At 36.1% G+C, this 27,087-nt stretch overlaps 1 protein-coding gene across 5 annotated transcripts in view; it reads left to right on the top strand.

Moving 5' to 3' along the window:
* Window positions 1-26,172, top strand: part of hmgxb3 (HMG box domain containing 3) — a 52,455-nt gene extending 26,283 nt beyond the window's left edge. For all 5 annotated transcript variants that reach the window (XM_028813048.2, XM_051933717.1, XM_051933719.1 and 2 more), the window contains 9 exons: window positions 113-414; window positions 1,369-1,496; window positions 9,261-9,392; window positions 10,689-10,873; window positions 13,361-13,580; window positions 14,251-14,384; window positions 20,216-20,335; window positions 21,129-21,338; window positions 23,466-26,172. In XM_028813048.2, coding sequence (XP_028668881.2) covers window positions 113-414; window positions 1,369-1,496; window positions 9,261-9,392; window positions 10,689-10,873; window positions 13,361-13,580; window positions 14,251-14,384; window positions 20,216-20,335; window positions 21,129-21,338; window positions 23,466-23,918 — 1,884 coding nt within the window. In that variant the 3' untranslated portion in view covers window positions 23,919-26,172. The remainder of the gene's footprint in view (window positions 1-112; window positions 415-1,368; window positions 1,497-9,260; window positions 9,393-10,688; window positions 10,874-13,360; window positions 13,581-14,250; window positions 14,385-20,215; window positions 20,336-21,128; window positions 21,339-23,465) is intronic.
* Window positions 26,173-27,087: the final 915 nt, after the last annotated feature.

The following is a 27,087-nucleotide window of genomic DNA, read 5'->3' as shown; positions in this document are numbered from 1 at the left end:
TGTGTTTTAATAATAACGGTTTATTAGCAAGTGGATACATATGTGACTGGAATATTCAAGTTACACAAAAAAAAGTAAACTCTTTAACATTTTGGACTTTTTTTCTTTTGAGGAGGAACAAGTGGAAGTTCCAAACATGATAGACCCTTATCAACCCTTGAATGCAGCCCAAAAGGAGATTCAGCGTCAGTCAACCTTGCAGCTGCTCACAAAGACTGTGCTGATTCCAGAAAGTGAAGGAGAACTCTCTGAAACAATGAGCATGATACAAGACCTGAACAGCTCACAGGTGACTTTGACTGCTGGCAATGAAGAAGCTGTTACTGTTGACCAGACAGGCTGGCCCCGCTATTATGAGTCTGCTGCAACTGAGTGTGCCCTGTGTAACTTTGCCCTTTTCAAAGGGGGGCAGAGGTAAGTAACTTATAATTTTTTAATAAAGACAGTTGGACCAAAAAGTTGCATTATTTTGTTTTCTTTTAGTCATTATTCAGTAAATATATACGAAATTTACATCCTTTGTATTTAGACACAGTATTAAACTTTTTGTTTGTTCTTAGGTAATTATAAAAATGAACCATTAAAATGTTTACTTAGGAAATGGTTATCCTTTTTTTAAATTGATCTGCTTTCTATGGTTACATCCACACTATTACATTTTTAATTGAAATGCAGACATTAGACTCCAATTTCACATTTTGTCAACACTGTCTCACTGTTTTTAACACCCAAAAAAAGGAGACTTTTGAAAATGCTCTCTAGAGCCATATACTTCTGAAAAAGCTGGCTCAGCATTGCAATGTGGACGAGTGGAAAATATAGATTTTTAATAACAAAGATGCTAAATGCTCTCTGATTTATTTGCCCTTTCCTGATCAGAAACTGTTCAATACAATGTCTCATTCCCTGATGGTAACCCTTCACAGTAGAAAATCATATTTTCACATAGTGGCCAAAAGTTGCTTTTCGTGGTGCTGTTGCATTGCTTACCTGTATGCATCTAAATTGTGTTCTATAAAGTGTCAATTCTGCATATATGTGCAAATGGCAAATCATTTACTAGTCACTACAGTTTTGCAATAAGTTCCATGGCCTTTGGTGTTACCATCCCTTCAAGGAATTTTCTGCCAGTGTGTGCATGCCCAGTGCAGACAAATGTCTACATCATAGTGTTAGTGTAGCCTAAAATTGCCTTCACTTTATTGCCTACTTGATTTCATTACATTAGGAAAGTTATTTTCCTAATTAAGTCCTAATGTAAACATTGTGCAAACCAATTAATCTGTCCAGTTTGAATTTAATGGTAGATGTGGCAATATAATATTTTTCTTTATAAATTTTTTTTTCCATTCCATTATTATATTGTAGTTCCATAGCTGGACAAGAAGACTGCTGGTTGTTGACTGATTCACAAATACAAACGGCTACAATTCAGCTGAAGATCTGTCTGAATCCACAGTGTCTTGCACTGCATAGTTTCAACGATATTCACTTTGGTAAGACATGTCAATTTTAATCCTAACATAATGCTTTTAATTAAGAGCAGCCTAATTTATTATTCTGTAACAAAAAGGAAGAAAACTAAAGGACTACTTAATTTGAATTCCTTTCACTCTGCAATTTTTTTTCCCCCTCTAGCTTTCCCCCACATCCTGAAGATGTCCATGTTGGTTAGCACATATGCATTCCTTATACGATAGTCTCCAGCTCCCCCACATTCCTCTAATGGACAACATACTCTAAAAAGATACAGTGACGTGCAAAGGTGTTCAATCCCCTTGAAAGTAATTTTAAGTTTCTACATGACAAAAGATTTCCACACATATTTATCCATTCAGTATTTTTAATGTGAACTGTTATTAAGCAATACCTTTCCAAAGTCAAAAGAAACCATTTTCTGTACATGTTTAACTGAAGAAGAAAAACTCAAAAGTTAGTGTTTACATACAGTACATATTCTAGCCCTACACATTAATATTTAGTTGACAACCCTTTTGCTGCAATAACAGCCTTAGTTCTTTTGGTGTATGTACCAGTTTTGCACATTGTTCAGGAGTGATTCTTCCCCATTCGTCTTGGCAGAATTTATAGAGATCCTGTAGGCTGATGGGATGGCGCCTAAGGACAGCACTTTTCAAATAGTGTCACATATTCTCAATAGGTTTAAAATCAGGGCTTTGATTTGGCCATTCCAAGACATTCACCGTTGTGTTTTTGAGCCATTCCAGTTTCGCTTTGGCCTTACACTTAGAGTCATTGTCATATTGAAAGAGAATCTCATGAGCCACAGGTTCATAGCAGACTGGAACAAGTTCTCCTGTGATGTTGTGCGATATTTGTGTCCATCCGTTGTCCCTTTAGCTCTTACAAGATTCCCAGGCCCAGCACATGAAAAACATCCCCATAGCATGATGCTGCCACCACCATATTTCACCATAGGAATGATGTTTCTTGAGGGATGGGTGTTAGCTTTATGCCACACATGCCTCTTTGAAGACTGGCTAAAAAGTTTTTGGTCTTATTTGACCATAAAACCTTCTCCCACATCTTAACTGGGTCTTTCTCAAGCTTTGTAGCAAATTCCATTTATGCTTTTATGTAGACCTTCTTAAGGGATGTCTGTTTTCTTGCTACCTTCCTGTAGAGGCCTGTTTTATATAGAGATTTTGAAATTGTGCACCCCTGCACCTTCACTCCAGTTTCAGCCAAACAGCATTTCAGACTTCTGAGAGTGACATTTGAATTCTTAGTGGTCTGTCTCACCATTCGACATCTTGCCCTGATGTTTAGTTTTGAGGGACAGCCTGTTCTAGTAAGAGTCTGAGTGCTGTGCTGTGATGAACCTTCCACTTTCTGATGGTGGTTCCAACAGTACTTAATTGGACATTCAAACTCTTCGATACTTTTTGTAACCAGTTCTTGTGTTATGCATTTCAATGACTTTCTCACATCAGCATAATGTTCCTTTGTTATCAGTTTTGCAGTTCAACAAAGACTATGGGCCCCACAAAGGTGACTTTTTATATGCAGAGAGATATAAAGGACTCACAAACCAAATTATCATTAATTATGGTCAAATGACTGTCACCTTTTTGTTGTTTGTGAATAATTTGTCATTTGTGTAATCCTAGAGCTTCCAAAGCACAATGGTTTAAATACTTCTGCAAACACTAACTTTTGAATTTTTCTCCTTCAGTTAATTAGCTAGAGAAAATGGTTTATTTTGACTTTGGAAATGTATCATTACAGCATAAGAGGTTACATTAAAAATACTGAATGGATAAATATGTGTACAGAACTTTTGTCATGCAGAAAATGATGATGACTTTCTAGAGGATTTGATACTTTTGACACCACTGTAAATAGAAATTCAACATAATTTGTAAGAAGGGTGGCACAGTAGTACTGATACTACAGCCTCATGGCTTAAAAGACCTGGATTCAAATCACAGCCTTTGCACAGTTTGTCTGTCTGCTGTGAGATTGTCTTTGATTCTACCAAATATGTGTGTGCTAATTGAACTGGCTTTTTAAAATTAACCAGTACAGTAATCACTCCTCCATCGCGGGGGTTGCGTTCCAGAGCCACCCGCGAAATAAGAAAATCCGCGAAGTAGAAACCATATGTTTACATGGTTATTTTTATATTGTCATGCTTGGGTCACAGATTTGCGCAGAAACACAGGAGGTTGTAGAGAGACAGGAACGTTATTCAAACACTGCAAACAAACATTTGTCTCTTTTTCAAAAGTTTAAACTGTGCTCCATGACAAGACAGAGATGACAGTTCCGTCTCACAATTAAAAGAATGCAAACTATCTTCCTCTTCAAAGGAGTGCGTGTCAGGAGCACAGGCTGTCAGAGAGATAGAGAAAAAACCAAACAAATCAATAGGGCTGTTTGGCTGTTAAGTATGCGAAGCACCGCGGCACAAAGCTGTTGAAGGCGGCAGCTCACACCCCCCTGTCAGGAGCAGGGAGAGAGAGAGAGAGAGAGACAGACAAACAAAAATCAATACGTGCCCTTCGAGCTTTTAAGTATGCGAAGCACTGTGCAGCATGTCGTTTCAGGAAGCAGCTGCACAAAAGATCACAACGTGAAGATAATCTTTCAGCATTTTTAGACGAGCGTCTGTATCGTCTAGGTGTGCGAACAGCCCCCCTGCTCAATCCCCCTACGTCAGGATCAGAGAAAGTCAGCGCAAGAGAAAGAGAAATGTAAGCTGGGTAGCTTCTCAGCCATCTGCCAATAGCGTCTCTTGTATGAAATCAACTGGGCAAACCAACTGAGGAAGCATGTACCAGAAATTAAAAGACCCATTGTCCGCAGAAACCCATGAAGCAGCGAAAAATCCGCGATATATATTTAAATATGCTTACATATAAAATCCGCGATGGAGTGAAGCCGCGAAAGGCGAAGCGCGATATAGCGAGGGCTTACTGTATTAATGATGTGCGCGTGATTGTGCTGTACAATATTTAGGCGCTCTGTCAAGTACTGTTTCCTGCCTTGCTCAATACTCCCAAGTTAGACTATAACTCTCATGACCTAGAATTAGGTATTGCAGCTTTGATATTGTTTAGAGGAATGAGTAATTTAAAATACTAAAGTTGTTAATTTATTCTGTTTAATTTAAGTCTACTGTCCAATATCATAATCTGAATGCACTTATATTTAGTTGCTTTTTGAGTTGTAAATTTTCAGAATATTACTGCAAGATACCATCTTCTATACCCTCAGTTTTTGCTTTGTTTTCGATCATTTTGCTTTCTTCAAAAATATTTTAACTTTTTATTAACTGTTTATTGAGCGGTTGAAGTTTGCTTTAGTCTGGGTTAATCACACTTTACAAAGATAGTGCAATGTGCAGTCTAATTTTCTTCCTTATTTAAGGAATGCTACTGTTATTAATCCTTTTATTAATAAAATTATTAATAAAATCCTTAATTATTGTGTGTTTTGCACAGACGCCATGCAGAACTAAAGCCACACCTTGTTTTTGCTTTTTTTTATTTTTCTTGCAATGGGGATCTTTTTGTAGTACTTATTGCTGTTATAGTATATTTTAGCTTATTACTGCTATAGATTTTCAAAATTTAAAAATACATTGGAGAGCACAGCTTTAATCTCAAAAATGAACCTTCCTACATGAAGAAAACAACCCACTATCAACAGAACAAAGGAACACTGTGGACATTACATTACCTTAAACATTTTTATCTTGAATTCCAGACTGCACCGCTTGATACATCATAAAACATATGAGTATATCACAAGGGTTTGTCGTCTAAGAAGTGGCAAGAAATTAAAACATGTTTTTATAATTTGATTGAGTGAGTTTGTTGTTCAGATCAAAGTTTACATAAAAGAGCTATCACTACTTTCCCGATTTAAAGATTCATTTAATTGCTTTGTTTATTGTATGTGAGATGAACAAAAATTGTTTTATGCATGGTTAAGCACAGTAAAACAAGTAAAGATTTAATGCATGTAATAGTTTGTAATGCATGTAATAGCCTGCATAGCAACATATATATTGCGAACGGAGTACGATATCAACAATTGCACACAGTAATAAAATGCATGCTGTTTAGCAGCCTTTCACTAATGCCCGAGATTTTATTTTCAGTAAAATTCAGGAGTGGTAAACAAGCTTACTTTTGACAGTTGCTGATTGATATTTGAAGCCTGACTAACCAGGGTGTACAAAAGCAGTGGGTTGTGCTTTTTCTTGCAGATTGCTGTGTGTTTGAGTAGGATTTGGGAGAAATTATGCACCAATTTTCAAAACTGCTGTTATGCAATTGTTAGTGTAATGGAGGAGTACAAAGCCAGACATGTCGATTACTCTATCAATATTACAAGAAGAGTAAAGAAACTCCAGGGTCACAACACTAAAGTATATACAGCTAACCATTAAAAGAAAGAACAACATGAAGATTCATAGTGAATCTTATTTGATCCAGCTATAGATGTTCATGGCCAGATTGGGCTGAAAAATATGATTTGTAATTGATTGCTGGCCAGATTGGGCTGAAAAATATGATTTGTAATTGATTGCTGGTTTATGGTTATGAATCCTGTTTAGAGTGCAACGGGTCCTGGGTTCAAATCCCAAACAAACCTGTCTTAGTTAGATTTTACCACAGTGTTTAAGTCCTATATGAATGTGCCACTGAGCGCTAAATATGTCAACCAGCAGGTTTATTTTTATAATGGCCACGCACATTAGTGTTGAGTGAATGTGTAATGAAGAAGAGTACTGCACTGTCATTAAGGACAACCTAGCTTTTAGGTAATCAAACAAAATTTAAGGACTGAGTGATCGTCAATTATTTGTGAAACAGCATATATTTTAGGTCTGTTAGATACAAGTGAATGGATATCTGGTTTCCTGTTAATGTTAAAAGGGAACAGTCAGTTTTTTTTTTAATTTTGTAATATCAAAATCCTCAGAATCAAGTCGGCAGCATGAGCTGAGCCATGTAATGCAAGCCCATCCCCTAACTACATTAATTCTTCAAATTTGAATTCTCCCGCCAACTCAACACTAGACTTTCACGTTGACTGGTCTGCTTTTTTTTGGTGATGTATTTGCAAACTTTTACATGTTTCATGCCACAATTTTGTCAAAGCGTCCACATGAAAGAGTGCTTTTGGCCTTTAAAAGATTGAACAACTTGACTATTCCCTTTTAAGGAAAGTTAGAGAATGCTAAGCAACACGTACATTTTAGTCATTAAAAAATTGACACGATATACAAAACAACCTAAATACAGTGCAGTGTACATACAATAATGGTTATGCAATGTGAAATTAGTAGTGTACAAAAATAAATACAGTATATCACAATTCAAAATGAGTATTTAAACATCTCAAATATTTGAAGGTATATGATAATACTGTGATAAAGTGCTTTAATAACCTTTGCGCAGATTAATGTAAAAGTGAACATTTGTTGTCAGTAGGGTTTTCCCATAAGACAACATCGGACATAGGACCGTTTTGTGTTTTTTTTTTTTTTCTTCTAAAAAAAGGGTAAAATATTCTTTAAATCAGTGGAATATGTTTTTTATCTTCTTAATATTGAACTGTTTGTTAAAACTAATAGTATTTAATTATTGCTTTATTTTAATTAATTCATTTTGAAATTCTGCTTAACCCAATACATAATTGTAAAGAGCCACAGCCTATCCCAGCAGCAGTGAGTGCAATGCAGACGCTAACTGCAATTTTGCATTTCTTGTCACGCTAATCCTTGCAGTTTGTGGATTTTGCACATTATCCCTGAATCAAGGTGGATTTAGTACTCTGGTTTCTTCAAAAATCCCAATGACTGTATCTGGACTTGGAACTTAACAAAGGACTCTTAAAAGACCAGAAGTAACCAGAATTCCAGTTATTGCCCACAGTAACTTTTTACATTTTTACATATTATACAATCATATGAAAAAGTTTGGGAACTCCTCTCAGCCTGCATAATTATTTACTCTACTTTCAACAAAAAAGATAACAGTGGTATGTCATTCATTTCCTAGGAACATCTGAGTACTGGGGTGTTTTCCGAACAAAGATTTTTAGTGAAGCAGTATTTAGTTGTAGGAAATTAAATCAAATGTGAAAAACTGGCTGTGCAAAAATGTGGGTCCCCTTGTAATTTTGCTGATTTGAATGCATGTCACTGCTCAATGCTGATTACTTGAAACACCAAATTGATTGGATTAGCTCGTTAAGCCTTGAACGTCATAGACAGGTGTGTCCAATCATGAGAAAAGGTATTTAAGGTGGTCAATTGCAAGTTGTGCTTCCCTTTGACTCTCCTCTGAAGAGTAACAGCATGGGATCCTCAAAGCAACTCTCCAAAGATCTGAAAACAAAGATTGTTGAGTCTCATGGTTTAGGGGAAGGCTACAAAAAGCTATCTCAGAGGTTTAAATTGTCAGTTTCAAATGTAAGGAACGTAATCAGGAAATGTTAGGCCACAGGCACAGTTGCTGTTAAACCCAGCAGGTCTGACAAGCCAAGAAAAATACAGGAGCGCATGTGTGCAGGATTGTGAGAATGGTTACAGACAACCCACAGATCTCCTCCAAAGACCTGCAAGAACATCTTGCTGCAGATGGTGTACATCGTTCTACAATTCAGCCCAATTTTCACAAAGAACATCGTGAAGGGTGATGGCAGGGTGATAAGAAAGAAGCCCTTTCTGCATTCACGCCACAACAGAGTCGCTTGTTGTATGCAAATGCTCATTTAGACAAGCCAGATTCATTCATTTTGGAACAAAGTGCTTTGGACTGATGAGACAAAAATGGAGTTATTTGGTCATAACAAAAAGCGCTTTGCCAAATTTGGTGCAGGTTCCATCATGCTGTGGGGCTGTGTGGCCAGTTCAGGAACTGGGGCCCTTGTTAAAGTTGAGGGCCGGATGAATTCAACCCAGTATCAACAAATTCTTCAGGATAATGTTCAAGCATCAGTCACAAAGTTGAAGTTACGCAGGAGTTGGATATTCCAACAAGACAATGACCCAAAACACAGTTCGAAATCTACAAAGGCATTCATGCAGAGGGAGAAGTACAATGTTCTGGAATGGCCGTCACAGTCCCCTGACTTGAATATCATCGAAAATGTATGGGATGATTTGAAGCATGCTGTCCATGTTTGGCAGCCATCAAATTTAACATCACTGGAGAGATTTTGTATGGAAGAATGGTCAAAAATACCTCCATCCAGAATCCAGACACTCATCAAAGGCTATAGGAGGTGTCTAGAGGCTGTTATATTAGCAAAAGGAGGCTCAACTAAGTATTGATGTAATATCTCTGTTGGGGTGTCCAAATTTATGCACCTGTCTAATTTTGTTATGATGCATATTGCATATTTTCTGTTAATCCAATAAACTTAATGTCACTGCTGAAATACTACTGTTTCCATAAGGCATGTCATATATTAAAAGGAAGTTGCTACTTTGAAAGCTCAGCCAATGATAAACAAAAATCCAAAGAATTAAGAGGGGTTCCCAAACTTTTTCATATGACTGTATGATTAAAGCAAAATTACACTTTTACTTGGAATTATCTTTTATATTTTATTCATGTAATGAAATAAAATATAATCATCATATTAATTTGAAATCTTCATAAACTGAGATTGCATTTTTTGCTGAAGAGCTTGGGATGTCTTACAGTTGTTTCATACCAGTCTGCATGATTCATATTTATTTATCTTTCATTTATTTTCCTTTTTCTATTTTATAGGTCTCTTTAATGTAGGTAATAGGCTTTTGATAAGCTTGGACATTCTATTCAGAATTAGAAATGAAATAAAGCTTGGAAGAAACCCAAAGGAAGCTGCTTTGTACATTCTAGATACTCTTCAAAGCCAGCCTGGTAAATATGAAACGCATAGTGTAGTAAATACTTGCTTTAAATTTCTTACATTTCCTTAATAATGTGTAGAGAAAAGCCAAGCAAAATGACACCTTTTATTGGCTAACTAAAAAGATTACAATATGCAAGCTTTCGAGGCAACTCAGGCCCTCAGGCAAGAAGAAGGGGCCTGAGTTGCCTCGAAAGCTTGCATATTGTAATCTTTTTAGTTAGCCAATAAAAGGTGTCATTTTGCTTGGCTTTTCTCTACATTCATAATGGCTAACATGGTACAACACCCTAGTACTACTTAATAATGTGGAAATGTTAAAATTTTCACATTATGTTTTAATGTATATACTAACCGGTGTCTACAGGTTGTCTTGTGGCGTATAAGTGTATTATTTGTTGTTGATGTTTGTCAGACTCATTGTTACATTATGGTTTGTGAAGATCACACAATGTTCACCCTTCACTTCATTTCCCACACACATTGTAACCATGAGCCGGTCATCTGTATGCTAGTGCCACTTTGCAATTAGTATTGTACAGTAAGTGTTATTAATGCACCCTTGCAGATGTGTTCAGGGACCCTTGTCATTTTAAATGTACTGTAAAGCCAATCTGCCAAGATAACACAAATTAATGAGTTAAGACTAATCCCTTAGTTTTATTGCCATTTGGGGGTTCTTGCAATTTATTTGTTTTATAATTAATAAATTATTATGACAAGGTTTGGTACAATAGATCTCAGCTTTTCAAACGAATTGTGCAATAAGCACATGTTCAACACAGTTAAAAGCTTGTTAAGGGCAGATTTCACAAAAATGTTAAGTTTTTCTTTGAGCAAAGGACCTTGGAATAAATTTACATGTAGTGTGGTATAGAGTCGAACTTTGGGGACCTTTAAATCACAACACGATGCTTTTTTGGACAGTCTAGATGAATAAGCTGGACAAGCTTGTTAGAGTGAATGGCCTGTTCTTGTCACAGTTGTTCTAATGTTCTAAACATTATAGGGTCATTATTGTCGCTTGTAGGGTGTTCAGTGAAATTCTTGCTTACAAACATGATTAACATTCAACATATCATTTAACCACCAACTTATTGACAGACAGGGCTGTTTTCTTATAAATATCTATATTCCCTTTGAAAACTTTTATACATAGTCTTAGTGATTTTGCATGAAAAAAAAAAGATTTTCATTCTGCAAATATTAAATGTCATTTCTTGTAATTAGAAATGTAAGAGACGTGTGCTTTTTTTAAACGTATTCTGCTAAAGGGCAGACTAATTTTTTTCCTCATCAATGTATAGTAAAGAAGTTAAATCAAAGTGAGCTTTGTCAAGTCCAAGAGCTGCTGTACAGTGGATACTGGGCTTTCGAATGTCTTACTGTCAGAGACTACAATGATATGATCTGTGGAGTGTGTGGCATTGCACCGAAGGTGGAAATTGCCCAAAGAAATGTAGAAACTGTTCTCCTTTTGAAAAATCTTGAGGTAAGGTCAACAATCAAAATTTACATTTTTTACATTGTAATGTTTACCAGTTTGTTGTAACCTTACAGTATAGCCAGTTCATGCTGCTTACAAGAATCCTGGATTGACTATACTAGTTAAAGTGAATGGCAAGACAACTTTGTCTAGTATTTAAATTCTGTAGTATATTTTCTTAATTTACTTTTACAGAAATATTAAAGTTACTAAAGTGTATAATTGTTTGTTTTTTATCTTTAACTTTTATTATGATTGAATATCCATCCATCCATCCATTTTCCAACCCGCTGAATCCGAACACAGGGTCACGGGGGTCTGCTGGAGCCAATCCCAGCCAACATAGGGCACAAGGCAGGAACCAATCCTGGGCAGGGTGCCAACCCACCGCAGGACACACACAAACACACCCACACACCAAGCACACACTAGGGCCAATTTAGAATCGCCAATCCACCTAACCTGCATGTCTTTGGACTGTGGGAGGAAACCGGAGCGCCTGGAGGAAACCCACGCAGACACGGGTAGAACATGCAAACTCCACGCAGGGAGGACCTGGGAAGCGAACCCAGGTCTCCCAACTGCGAGGCAGCAGCGCTACCCACTGCGCCACCGTGCCGCCCATGATTGAATATGGTTATTAATAATTTTGTAGACTGAATAACAGAAGTCAAGACTTGCTGTTTATATTTTCAAATAAGTAAATTGAAATATACTGTTTGATTTTTAGGTTCAAAGAAAAGTGTTAAACTTTGATGCAGTACTTTTTAAAATGATTATCAGCATCTGCTGAGGTTGCCAACTGAGTATATGTTGCCAGAGATCTCTAGCTGAAGGAGTCCAGAATAACCTACTGAATTTGTTTTCAATAGCCAATACAGGACTCTTTAGAATCCAAACCAGCCCACTGTCTCTACTGAGATTAGCAGGACTTAATTCCTGAGATTTCCAAGTAAATGTTTCCATAAATGTTTATTGTGTTACAAACAGTCTCTCTAGATCTGTAATTTGTTCCTCCATCTCCATTAAAACTCACGGCTGTTACAGGTAGGATGTATTTGGCATCTATCTATCTGAAGAGAGCCTCAGTGTCAAGCTAACCCAACAAATGCATCAGCGATCATCTTTGTCTTCAGCCACATAATAATAATAATGCATTTTATTTATATAATGCCTTTCCCATGCTTGAGGTGCTGTACAGAGTCTCAGAAAGAACAATAAGATATATGTAACATTGGATACAAATATTTTCTGCATAGCACACTAAACAAGAGAAATAAAAGACTTGCAAAGCATTAAATAGAACAAAAGACAATAAAACAGAGTAAAATACTAAATTCAATACTAAAAGAAAAGCCTGAAGAAATAACATATTTGTGATATAACAACCACACACAAATTATCTTGAACATCTGCACAGAGAGGTAAAATGAAAGAAAGGGTGGAATATTAGGTTAAGTTTAAAGCCTTCCTGAACAGATCAGCTTTACATTTTTTAAAAGAATGAGTTGAGTCAGCAAATTAACATTGGGAGGTCATTCCAAAGTGTGGGTGCTCTACAACTGAAGCCCCTGTCACCCACAGAGTTCAGTTTAGTGTGGTACACAAAAAGATTGCCCGATTTAGTGGACCTTAGTGGGTGAACAGGAGCATAGCGATGGAGAAGATCACAGATGTAGTCCGGTGTGAGGCCATTTAAAGCTTTGCAGGTTATTAATAGAATTTTATATTCAATCCTATAAGATACAGGGAGCCAGTGAAGTAGAAGCAGGATGGGTGTTATGTTCTCGCTTTTACTGCTTTGAGTAAGGACTCTTGCTGGAAAGTTTTGAATTAACTGGAGTTGGGATATAAGATTTGAAAGCCCCCCTGCCAGTAGGGAGTTATAATAATCGAATAAGGATGTGATAAAAGCATGGACAGGTTCCTCAGGATTAGAAAAGGACAGGAATAAACGAACACTGGATATGTTACTGACGTGGACATAAGAAAGTTTCTTAATGTGGTTAATGTGGGTAGAGTAAGAAAGGGAGAATTAAAAATGACACCATGATTCCTTGCATTAGAAGAAGGTCTGATGAGATCATCGTCAAGTGTGACTGAAAAAGGAGCTCATTTTGTTAAGATGCAGTTTAGCGCCAATTTTCAGTTCAGTTAATACTGTATATATGTGTCCATGTGTCCACCAGCAAAGTTTGATTCTGATAACCAGGCTTTAACTTAAGACCATATGGGGGACTTGTACGTTTAAAATACAGTTGGAGCTCAGAAAATGCAAGTGACTTACTCATGTCAAAGAGTGGACTAAACCAGCAACTTTAACGTCCAATACCTTAGCTAAAATTCCACACTACCTGTATTTTACCATACTATTTTATTGTAGAAAGTTACAACACAACTACTTTGATGAAAATTAAAATAAGTAAATAAAAACAAAAAATAGTTTGTCTCTTCAAAGAACTTCATAATATGTTTGTCTTTTCCTTTTTGTAGTTCACTTGGCCTGCTTTTGAAACCTCAGAGGAGGTAAATGTTGATGACTTCTGGTCAACAATCGAAATTGAAGCAATTGAGCAAGCAGCATTTCCATCCAGTATCCCAATCACAAAATTTGATGCTTCCATTATTGCTCCTTTCTTCCCACCTTTAATGAGAAGTTCTATTATTGTAAATACTGAGAGGCACAAGCATTCATGTGAACAAAATGTAACAGGTATTTTTTTGTCCTTTTTATTATGTTGTTAATGATAAAAATGTGTTGTAATCAGTAGGTAAAACAAATCATGATGTTTCAGAACATTGTTTCATGCAATGAAAAGTTGTGTGGCTTTTCAGAGAACTGGATAATATCTTTGTCTTAACTAGTTCTGTCATTCTGCCTGAGATAATGCAGTATACTGCAAGTGTTACTGTACATCAAGTTATACTGTGCCACTTATTCACTATGATTCACTTAAATCACAGCAGACTGTTGCAAAATAAACTATGCCAACAAAATCAACAGTTTTGCCCCCTGCTTGCTTCACTCGCCAACCTCCCTGCGTCTTCGCGTCTCTGCCACTCGCGTATGTGGATTTCATTTTCACCAAATAACAAATCTTTTAATTTAAGCCACATATTGTGCATACATTCGCAAATATTGCATAGATTCTATATTCTTCTGAAATGGTGTGTTTATTCCTCGTTAAAGGCCACTCAAGTAACAGTAATTGTGAAATTATGTTTTAATGGTAATTATATTTTGATATATCAAATTATGAATCTTTATTTATTAGCAAGCATTTACCTATGAGATACGTGATAATGTATCATTCTTTACTGAACTGTGTTAACATAAAATTGTAGCAGTGTATTAACAAGAGTTTTTTATACATACATTTCAGGAAATATTGGTGCTTTTGTCAGGTTAATACATGAGGGTACCTTAAAACCATTCCACATCAACTCGTACAGTGAAAAAGAACTGAGAGAATTTCTAAATGCATGCAATATAGAGAGTCAACCAGAAGATACAAAGGTAAGAACATGATGTAAAAATATAATTTGCTCTTGTCAAATTCAGTTATTTTTTTCATGCTGTGTTTTAGATCGATACTATATTAGGGAAATGGATAGATTGAAGTTTGATTTTTCAGTAGTTTGGGAGTCATTCTGTGTTTATTTACCATTATTAAATGTTCTAGTCAGGGCAAAAATAATCTTTTAAGTCATTTTTGTTGTCTACTTATAGCAGAAGTATAATTGATCTAATGCCACATATCATCACAATGTCTACAGGTTTGCATGCTGTCAAAGTTTTAATCAGTGGCTAATTCATATCTGAAAATGAGATCCTTTCTGTTATATATATATATATATATATATATATATATATATATATATATATATATATATATATGGTTGAAATAGTTTACTGTCAAGTAATGCAAAGAGCACACGACACGTATTAAGCCCTAATTCTGGGCTCATCAGGCGTACACACTCTAATGCACTCCCTCTCGGGAATCGGACGTCAGCGCCAGAGGCGATGCCCCTAACGTTGCGCCACGGCGTGTGGTTCGTTTATTTGACAGCATGTAGATCGGGGTAATTACATTCACGGCATTCGTAGTCTGTGTCACAATCTGATTATATGGGTGGTTACCTGCCAGGTAACGCTTGTGGTTGGCCAGCAAGCCTGCTAACATCCGCCATGGTGCCCTCAGTTGTGAGAAGCAGATCATAGAATGGTTGAAATAGTTTACTGTCAAATAATGCAAAGAGTACGCGACACGTGTAGGTAACCACCCATATAATCACATTGTGACACAGACTACGAATGCCGTGAATGTAATTACCCTGATCTACATGCTGTCAAATAAACGAACCACACGCCGTGGCGCAACGTTAGGGGCATCGCCTCTGGCGCTGACGTCCGAGGTTCGATTCCTGAGAGGGAGTGCATTAGAGTGTGTACGCCTGATGAGCCCAGAATTAGGGCGAAACACGTGTCGCGTACTCTTTGCATTATTTGACAGTAAACTATTTCAACCATTCTATGATCTGCTTCTCACAACTGAGGGCACCGTGGCGGATGTTAGCAGGCTTGCTGGCCAACCACAAGCGTTACCTGGTAGGTAACCACCCATATAATCAGCTTGTGACACAGACTACGAATGCCGTGAATATATATATATATATATATATATATATAATATATATATAAAATATTATTTTTTCTTATCTTATGTAACCTTACTTACTGTATATAATGTGCTTTTGCCCTTGAATTGAAGATTTACCTTACACACATGTGAATTATATTCAACATACTGTATTCAATGATAACATTTGATTTGACAAACCTAGACAGGCACTTTGGAGGCATTTGCTGTTGCCTTTTATGAAACTCACAAGGAGGAGTAATGATAAAAAGCACACTTGTAAGAGCACTTTGCTCACTTTCATATGCATATATGTCCTGGGCTTTGAATGCATGATGGTGAAATCACCAGTCCTGGACTAGATTGTTAGAAAGTTTTATTATTATTATTATATTTTATATTGCTTTTGTTTTTTTCCCTTCTCTTTATAACAAATTACACACACATCTGGAAACACAGATCTAAAGATAATTTTGGCATATACACTTCTCCAGCATGCTGAGGTTATAGTCCTTGGAGGTGCAATTTATCACTAGAGATCACAAAATTGAGGTATCTTAAATGCAAATCTGCTAGCTATTTATTGACACTTAAATGACTGACGCATGGCCTGCTGCCAACCATTCTAATATCTCCCCATATCCACCTCTATCTGCCCACTATGCGTGTCTTGACTAGACATTATAGCTACAAGCAACACCCACAATGACGCTAACTTTACAACCCCAAATGCTGCCTAGTGTAAACAATGGAAAAATCACTTCCAGCTTGCCACAGGCATTAGCCTTCTCCAATCCCACCCTACCGCTATAGTTCTGAAGAGAGCACATTAAAAGACACGTTAGTTTTTCAACACCTAAAAACGGCACAAAATAAAACAGCAGTGAAACCTTATTATTTATGAAATCCCCAAACTGTTTAATTTCAATGTCTTTCTTTGAAAATTGTACATTTTATGTAAGGAAGAGCTGAAGCTTACTGCAGTGCAATGCACGTCTGAATTGTTTGATTTGTAATTTTAAACTGTAGAGCAGAGGGGCAAAGCAAGGACAAATTTTTTTGTCCCAAACATTATGGAAGATACTGTATGTGTCACATGACATTTTAAACCAATCGTCTATAACTTATTTAATTTAATATTTGATAGAAGGAATATACCTTAGCAACATATCAACACCAACACAATACAGAGCAATAATCCAAAGAAAAGGGCAGTTTTTCAATGCTAAAAATGAATTAAATTGTACATTTTCTTTATGTATGGGGTAATTTTATTAATAAAAAAAGAATTGTATATAAATTGTAACGATGGTTGTGTTAAAGCAGAATCTTAGACAGTATCTTGAATACTGTAATTCCATCCAGTGTAACAAGCTTATTCATCATTAAGAAATAAATCTGAGTTAATCATGATTATTTTTAACTTTTCATTAAAAAATATCATTGTGTCTGAACAATCCAAATAAAAGAGAAGTGAATATCAGGTTTTTGATTAACTTAAGAGCTATTGTACAGTATTTTAATAGCTCCCTTGTAATTTGTACATGCAATTTAAAGAGGGACAGTGAACAGAAATGTGGTTGCTTGGAGAGGGCATTGGTGCAGTCAGAAATGAGTTTGTGTGTTAAACTGGAAACGAATGGCTACAGACAAGCTTATCCCAGTCAGTGAATGGGTCATACTAGCATTAGTATATGCTTTCAAAATTAACTCGTAAGATATTGCGACTGTTGAGGTATTTAACATTGAATAACTCATTTGCAAATATGCAGCCTAACTAATTAACTTCTTTTAATATTTCTTTCAATAATATGATGTCAGATCAACAGAATACTTTTAATCAGTGACAGTGTTTTTTCTGTAACCAATTAGTCTTTGGTTAAAAGTGACAATGACAATAAAGATCTATCTATCTAAATAAAATGTCTTTGTTATGTGTAATTAAAATATCTTGAGTATGTCTCCATAATTTCTCAGCTGCTTTAACTTTGAATTTGTTATGTGAAGGTTATTTCTGAAGTGTGCATTCCCCTGTATTATAATAATATAACACAGAATCATGTACTGACTTGCATATGCTTAGTTAGCCATATTAGCATACACACAAACGTGATATTTTAAAATATTTTATATCTATATTGTCAAGGCTGTCATTTAAATGGGGATAAAGATAAACATGGTTGTAATTAGCAGAGCCTATAAATGTTTGGCTACTAATTTTGTATACCTATTTAATTGATCAATAATTTTATTGTTCCATGTCAGGCAGGTTACACATTGGTAGAAGTATGTCTTAGATTTATTCAGGCTGTAGTAATTGAACAAAATGTAGTGCTTTTGGCACAAGTGACTTCAAAGAAGTGGACCAAGAACCTCAGCTGCTAACTAGCTCAGGCTTTATTTCATTCTCACCAATTGTGTTGTTCTGTCAATGATGGAGTAAACAGATTAGTTACATTAGGGTTCATTTCCAGATCCTGTTCTCCATACAACAAATCAGATTTTCTCTGAATATTTGATGGGGTCAACTGATGCCGGATTGAATACTGCCCAGAATTTGCCCTCTTTCTCCAGCTGTGATGCTGTTTCTACTGTTTCATCATTTGGAATATTTTCAGAGGATTTTCTTCCATCCAAACAATATATTCAATCGTAACTGCTCTGTAACTTAAATTTCACAATATCCAATGATAAATCACTTGCAACAAACACTGTCCTTTCTGTGTTATTCAGTCTAGGAAATATGGGTCTTAAATGAAGCAGGTGTACTTGTTAAACTGGGCCATCTACAACCCCTGATCATTAGGATAATACTCCAGTTTATGTACACAAGAATACTAATAATCTTGCATTTTATGTTGGCCCCAAAAGTGAAGAAAGTGGTTCTACTTCAATTTCAATAACAGACATTAACTGTAATGTAGATTCCACTAGCTGCCCCTTATGTTTATGATGTCTTTGTGCAGTTATCTTAGCTTTTTGCTCCTGCACACTATCGTAGGACACCCAAAGTATATACATAACATAGCCCATTCATTTGTAACAGGATGACCATTTGTTTCACTTTCAATGCCAGTAAAAAAGTTAATTGGCAATTGAAATTGCCATTTAAGTACCAGATAATATGAACAATGGTGACATGAACACTAGTTTTATAGGCATAGGTAATCTAAGAAAGATACCAAGGCCAATATCTCTTCTATGCTGGAGGTAGAATTCTTAACAAGTCCTGGAACATTTCATAAAACTTCAAGCTGCTCATTCCCTTAGAGATGTTTAGTGGTTGTCGTACTCTTTTGAATCCAATGTGCTTAGTAAAGCTCTTTAACCAGATTACTCTCAAACTCTCTTCCCTGATCAGAATTGATATGAGGTGGGATCCCTAAAACTAGAGCCAATGATGAAACAAGAGTATCAGCAACAGTACTGGACCTCTGATCCTTTGAAGGCCATGCTGCTGACCCCAAAACAGTAACATCAATTGACATGGTCAAATTAGGCCTGATTACTCATATATGGCAAACATTTGGCTGAACTATTTTGGTCAAAGCACATCTTCCAGATTTTGACACCACTGCTAAACATCCTTTGCCATACTGGGCCAATAGCAACGATTCTGTACCAACTGTAATGTAAATCTACTCCTAGTGACCATGGGCATCATTTAAGGTGAGTAGGTACTTAATCCTGCAAGCACTGAGGTAGTAACTGTTGGAATAGCAAACCCTCACCTGCACCATCGACCCTTCATGGAAGAACCCTTTGTGCTCAACCAGCCACTCCCACTGACAAAGCACACTTTAGTAACTGAAGACATTTGCTCTCATGCTTCTCATGAAAGGCAGTGACTGTCTTGACACTTCTCTGTACTGACCCAATAACTGGATCCCATTCCTGCAGCAATCTCATATTCACAGGAGAACAGCCAGATGCAGTTGTATAAGTAATTTTCTAAAAAAACTGTTTATGTATCATCTTTGATTTTACTTTCAATTACAGTCCTAAGGAAGATATTTCTAAACCATACTGTGTTTTTATTGTTGTGTTTATTTACATGTTTAAATCTTTTACTTTATACTAGTTTTACATACTATGAATAATAACACATATTGTATTATTTAATAAAATACGGGGACATAAAACTCAAAGTTATTAATTCTTCTCAGTTGATAAAACATCCTTTATAATGCTCATCAAGATAATGTCAGTGGGTTTGAATATGTAGATATAAGCATGTGTGTTGTCACAAAATCAAAGAAGCTACAGAAAGATTTGGGGCAGCCACCAATATTATATTATTCCCTGGCTGCAAAATGGTTTAAAGGTTTGTACTGATGTGTACAGATTGGAGTCCAGAACAGAACTGAGGGAATGGAGGAAAGGTGGCAGCTTTAAAGGTCCATATAGGAAGTGACATCAAAGGGGGCCGGAACCAGGAATGACGTCATCAGTGCCAGGTAGAATTTCCCATGAATGGTCTATAGAAAGCAAAGAGAAAGAGTCGGTGTACTCTGCTACCTCCCGGTTTGGCTCGGAATTACTCTCATTCAAACCCTTTAGCTGCCTCCCATGCGCACGTGTGTGACAGTGTATATATAGTATACAGTAGCTCTAATTGTATATTTCCCTAGAATATATTCTTAAACAGAAAATATTATTGGTTTTTACCTTTTATATTGACTTCCTCTTCTGTATCTCATTTTAGGAACAGATGGGATTTTCTCTCCTTGCACTCTACGCATACATTCAGAATGGAGTTCTGACTGCAAAACAGCCTCCTTCACATATTACTGGAGGCAAGTTATACAAAATTTGCCCTCACCAGGTAAATATAATATTTTTATGGTATTTAATATATCTTTAGTCTACACAGTTCTGTTAGCACAGTCAGGAAATGGTGATCATAGCTGACTTTCCAAATATTAACTGAAAAATCTTTTGTTGGAAAAAAAAGTACAACTAACTAGCTTAAATTAAATTAAATGCTCCCTCACTCAATTTGTCTAAAGGTCAGCATGGGAAAATGCCAGCATAGACCTTATTAAAAGAAAAATGATTACCCAACTAAAGTAAAGTTTACAATAGACATCGAGTGGAGTCCACACAAATATTTGCCGAAATGTAGAAATCATTTGCTAAGCAAACTTCTTCGGAATGTGAAAACACCCGTAAAATGCTAAACCTACCTATCAAATATGCAAAAAGTTAAGTGTAAATACTATTTTATCTATCTTAGTACTATACATCCTCCGAGGTGGTGCAGTGGTAGTGCTGCTGCTTTGCAGTAAGGAGATTGTGGGTTCGCTTCCCGGGTCCTCCCTGTGTGGAGAGCCCTTTGAGTAGTGAGAAAAGCGCTATATATAAATGTAAAGAATTTATTTTCTTTATGAGCTTATTCAATGGAATATAGGATATTGGTGTTTGGTGTTTTAGCTGCCTAGTGGTCTTTTTATGAAGTTACAGGCAATGCAAGCTTCCAAATTACTGACAATTTGTAACAGAAACTGACTTTTTACCCGGAAAATCTCAGTGGAAAGAGAATGCTATTGTATGGTATCTTGTGTTATTTTACTCTTTGCTGACTCCAATAAAATGAATTATATGTTCTCCTTTCTTAGGTTATATGTGGCTCAAAATATATAGTACGAGGAGAATCGGCTCGAGACCATGTGGATTTACTGGTATCTTCACGCTACTGGCCACCGGTTTATGTTGTGGACATTGCAAGACAAGTCGCTGTTAGCACCGATATCTGGTATCCAGAATTGGCTGCTCAAATGTGGGGGAAAAACCAGGGATGCTTCTCGGATCCCATGGATATGCCAAAGGTAAGTGTTTCATAATGGCTTGTATTAATTGCTAACTGGATACTCTTGTGTTAGGGAGAAAAACTGTGCAATTTAGATAAACATTTTTCTTTAAACCAGTATGAGAAGTCAGACATTTGATTTTTTAAAGGATATGCATTCTTAACCAAAAAGATATATAGCATCTTCCAGAACTATTTTAACTGATATTTTCCAAATGATCCTTATGTATGGTAAATCATCTCATTTATAGTTGTGAGGTAACAGAAGAATTGTTCCACTGTTTCTACAAGCATGTTTTAATATTGTGCCATTTTCATTAGTTTGGGATCCTACTTACTCCAGTTTTGTTGTAGGAGTCTAAGCTTATCTTCACACCTTTGGGAACATGGTAGGAATTATCCCTGGATAGGCCACTGTTTATTTTCTTCATAATTTAAATTTTTCATTTCAGTCTATTGCTTTTTTTTCTGCATATCCTTCCTTAGAAAAGCATATTGCAAAGTTTTTTAAATGTCCAACAGAATTATAAAAGAATATCTATACCTTAATTTTGTTGTCCAGTAATTAATATAGGGTATAACAGAAGAGAGAAAGCTCTAAAAGTAATATTTCAAGGATCTCAGATTTTTGCAAGTATTTCCATACAGCATACCTTGTGTGTTCACAAACAGATAAGTTATTGATAGAAAAAAAAACCCTAGTAAAAAATTAATGGTAAAACAGCAAAGCATTTTGCTTCTTTACATGTTTGTCATGTTCAAGCCTGATCAACTGTCTGTGTTGTGGGGTGGTTCACTCCTTTGACTACCTTTCGGAACACAGTAGTATCACTTACTTCTCACATCCCATCTTTTTCTCATTCGTTTTTGGCTGTCATTAGTAAGAAAATCACTCGGGGTCTAGTCTGTTCCTGTTTCATATCCTTCCTGTAGCTTAAGTGGATAGCTGCTGCTGCTTCTGACTTGGGGATCCTAGGTTTGCAGAAAACCTCTTTGCATGAGAAAACAGAAACATAGAGGAACGAGACGTGGACATTTCCTCGCCATTGACATTGACCGTGGCCTTTTCATCTTGTGCTTTGCTCATTTTTCCAGTATCTATATTTAGTTGTGCTTTTAATATGGGGCAGTTTGTAAACCATCTCCCAGGATTTCTTCTGGCAAACTCTAGGAATCACTTTTGATCTCTGGTGCAGTCCTCTTATGGCTATAGGCACAACAGACTAGAACTCTCTTAAGGAGTTAGTTCTTGGGTCACGATCTGTAAGTTCCTTTAATGGAACAACATGGCATCTGACCTCTGCTGAGCTATTTGTTCTTTAGATCCCTAGGTGAACATTGCATACTTCTTCCACGGTACAAAAACGCTTTCTTTTGAGTTAGTTTTTCATATGCAAGAGCAAGAAAAAGTAGAACGGAGCGACAAGTGACATTTCCCCTTGTTCCACTTGTAGACCTGTGTTTACTTAAAGCTTCCTCTTTAAAAGCAGTTTCAAGCATCACTACAGTTTCAGCAGCTGTTTTCACTAAGAGAAAACAACATTTAATGCAGACTTGCTGTTCTTTATGATCACCCATCATAAAAAACCCAAGAAAAACTGACACGGAATGGCATACGAACAGAATAGAGCAATGCCACTTGGCAGACTGTCACAGAATACTGTAAGTGTGCTATACCTAGCGGCGAAATTTGCAGCAATGTCTAGATTGCGTGCCAGGTACCAATTCCGGTTATTTTTGGGTACCCCCTCTTATAAAACCTCTCCTTTTGCTATTATGATTTACCTCTAACTTTAAGGCAGAAATGAGCCCTGGATAAAATTCTAGTACACTGCAGGACATACCCATTTACACATTAACATACACTAATATTGAGCCAGTTTAGAGATATTAAGTAAATGGACCTGCACATCTTTAGGATATAAGAAAAAACACATGTAAAAGTGAATCTAGTCAAGGTGAATTTAAAAATATATAAAAAAATAATTTGACAGACTTAAAAAAATGAAATTAGATAATGACTCATTATAGTGATAGCATGTGAACTTAATTAAATCACATACTTTCTGTTCCAACTCAGTTTAGGTTTTGCTGTTAACAAAAGACAGTAAGAGTTCTATTTAACAAGATTTTTTTTTGTCTACAGTATATGTCATGCCCTGAGTTGTTGGACCAGCAGTACACCATGGATATGACTGTGGCTGAAAACCCATTAATGCACCCTATCACCAAATCAACAGCAAGATGGATTGTGTCTCCTGAAGATGACCAGGTAGATCATGAGGAGACAGCTTCAGCACATCACTCCATGTCTTTATGTCATGAATTGGAACAATATGGTGCTGTCGTCCAAGCTATCAAAGACAGCAAAATTAACAGTGTACGTCAGCAACCATTCACCTTTGATAATGCAGCTTATTATTATCTCTACAACCGACTCATTGACTATTTCACCAGCAAGGATATTGTCAACCGTCAAATAACAGATATACTGCAGAGCTGTCAGCCAGGAGAGGTTGTAATTCGTGATACTCTTTATCGGCTGGGTGTAGCCCAGATAAAAACAGAACTGGAGCCAGATGAAGAAACATCTCTATAGATGGAGTCCATTCAAGCCCCTTTTTAATTTATACATATATCTGAATTTTTGGTAATAGTCCTGCTGTCTCCAAAAGAAACTACAGTTTAATTAATGGTAATGGGGATAAATAAAGAGGCAGTAGTGGCTGAGATTGCATTAGCTGCTGTGCAGCTGTCCGCACCTATTACAGACACTATAGTATGGAGCAGCTATTTATATGTGAAGTAAGAAAGTTCTTACTGAACTGATGATTTGCACAGATGTTCACTGGAGGCTAACAAGTGATTGACCCCTCAGTTATCTTCCATCAGTATCAATATTTATATGAAATGTAGTTGCCTTTTTGCAGCCATCCAGTCCTCAATTAATTTTGTATTGTAATTTATATTTTTGCAGAAAAATGTTGTATACGTGACATAAGTAAAGTAATGCAATAAAGACCACAAGTGGATTTTCTGCATTGGTGGGAAGCAGCCAAGTTGAAATGTGGCCTAACTTTGAAAGAACATTGTCAATGAATGCAGCAGGGGAAACGTAAGATGCACCTGGCCAACAGAAAAATAAATCTCTGTAGCAAGAAACCTGCACAAAGTTTAATTTATTGGAAAACTAAATGATTTTTTTAATGTTCAAAGTCGCCCCCCTTGAAGAGAGGAAGTATCCAATTTTGCTGACATAATTTGTTTTTTAATACTTTTTTTTTTCTTTCTTTCTGCCTCCATGTTTTCTTTGCTTTCACAGCTTTTCTTATCTTTACGGTGTTATTGTAAAGCGAGGATAGTAACAGAACCACCCATCACACGGAATCTAACACTGACACTGCACATCGATTTAGTTGGTCAGAAGTGCTCTAGAAACCGAAGTCCAATTGAAAATATTTAAAGCACCATGTGCAACTGTTGGTATTTTCTGTTTAACATTCCATGATGTATAACAATACTGTATATATGGAAGAGTTACATATTTCTTTAATAGAAATCCATATAATTTTTTTTCACCTTTGAAGGCACCTTTATGTACTGGATTAATTTACCATACTGTATGTGAAGTGCTAATGCTAAACTTTTTGGAAGAATGCTTGGACCAATGGCAGTAAGTACTGTGTAGTACTAGTTGTCACTAAATACTCTTCTTACCCTTCTGCTTTACAAAAGCATATGCTGTGCTTTAAAGGTAAAAATATATTCTCATGTGGAATTAAAGTCAAGCTGAATGTTCAAGAGACTTTGAGATGTTGGTTAATATGTTTAACTGAAACTGAATCATACTTTCTATGAAGAGGTGTAGGAAGTCAGTACACTTACTTACTCTGATGTTCTTTCATTTAGTTAAATTCTGAGTAATATGGATTTTGAATGCTTTCTTCCTACAAAAAACTTGATAATCATGATAAATGTACAAGCTATTTAAATAACAAAATCATCATACAACAATATATTGAAGAGACTTAGAATAGTACAGCTAATGTGTTATTCCATTAATGTTACTTCCAGTTTGGTGGTTCAGTAAGCTTGGATTTATGTTCCCTCTTAACTATTCTATGAATATGCAAGAACAAGTTGAAAAAGTTAAGTTTTACACAGACTATGCAATTTAAATATTAAATGACAATAGTGAGGTGTCAAAGCAAAAATAAGGCAACACATTAGACTGAGTACTGCAAACATGCATCTGTTGCTCATTTACAATTCTGTAACAAGACCTTAACATACACTTCACTGGGTCTCCATAACCCTTACAAAGTATCAGTAAAGTTGTGTCTCTGTGATGTGACCGAATAACCAGGCTTCACTACAGAGTGGTCTGAGGGGGCTTAACTGAAACACATTTCTCTTGATATACCATATTTAGTATGAGAGCTGTGAATCCTTCATATTAACAAGTCATTTTGCCATCATGTCAGTATGCCACACAGCACAAAAGACGAATAACCCAACTAGTGATGTTTTAGAAGTATTATGAAGACCAAAGGAAGCCTTTATTAAGGTCTTCTTACATAAGAGTAAATGTGTAATGCATTTTTGCAGTACCTAAACTAAAGTGTTGCCAATAATAGTAATTATTTTTATTTAAAAATCAAAAGGTTTTTTGATAATTTTGCAACATGAAAACCATAGTTCTTTTTCTCTTTTAAGTTATTACAGTTCTAAAATATTCAAGTGTCCCCCACCATGGGTTTAATAAATCTTATCTTGTTATCTCTAAAGCTGTCATCTTTATTGTAACAGCCACTGTAGTGCAGAATTTATTCTTGATTAAAACATTTTCCTGATTAGTTAGGTAAAGTAAACATAAATGAAAATATTCTAAAAAATCTGTTTAAAATTATTTTTAGAAAAGAAAAATTACATTGTGAAGTTTAAAGCCTAGGTGAGTAATTGTAAAAATATTTTTTATTATTATGATAAAAGGACATGCACTTTTGAAGTGATAGGCATATGTAAATGGTGATGTTTTATATATTAACTGACTGCCAAAATGTACGACTCATTACATTGTATATATGCCACAAGTTTCAGAAATATTTTATTGTATAATATTTACATAAAGTAAAATGTCTTGTGCCACTTATTTTTGGAAACTATAATTTATAAACTGAGCCTAAGGTAGCTGGGCATTGTGGCCACTAGGGAGCATCACAGACCCCCAAACCCCAGACACAACCACACGACAGTCCAAGGTGCAAATACAATGAACAATGAGGCCTCTTTTTCTTCCTGCACTGCTCCCATGAGAGCTTTCTCCTCTTCCTCCTCCTACTCTTCATCCTCCTCTCCCAGCTCCTTGGGTGACATGGAGGACTCCCATTTAAACCATACATTATATTACAGCTTATTATTTGTAAAGAAAAGCCAAGCAAAATGACACCTTTTTATTGGCTAACTAAAAAGATTACAATATGCAAGCTTTTGAGGCAACTCAGGCCCCTTCTTCAGGCAAGATGTAATCAAGTTTTACTTATTATTTCTATAGCACTCTTCACTAAGTACAGGCGCAGAGCATTGTGAACAGTTAGATAGATAGATAGATAGATAGATAGATAGATAGATAGATAGATAGATAGATAGATAGATAGATAGATAGATAGATAGATAGATAGATAGATAGATAGATAGATAGATAGATAGATAGATACTTTATTAATCCCAGGGGGAAATTCACATACTCCAGCAGCAAAAAATATTAA

Source organism: Erpetoichthys calabaricus, chromosome 11 (assembly GCF_900747795.2).
Source record: "Erpetoichthys calabaricus chromosome 11, fErpCal1.3, whole genome shotgun sequence".
Classification (NCBI taxonomy): Eukaryota; Metazoa; Chordata; class Cladistia; order Polypteriformes; family Polypteridae; genus Erpetoichthys; species Erpetoichthys calabaricus.
The sequence above is the reverse complement of the archived record's forward strand: the minus strand, read 5'-3'. Positions and strand labels throughout refer to the sequence as shown.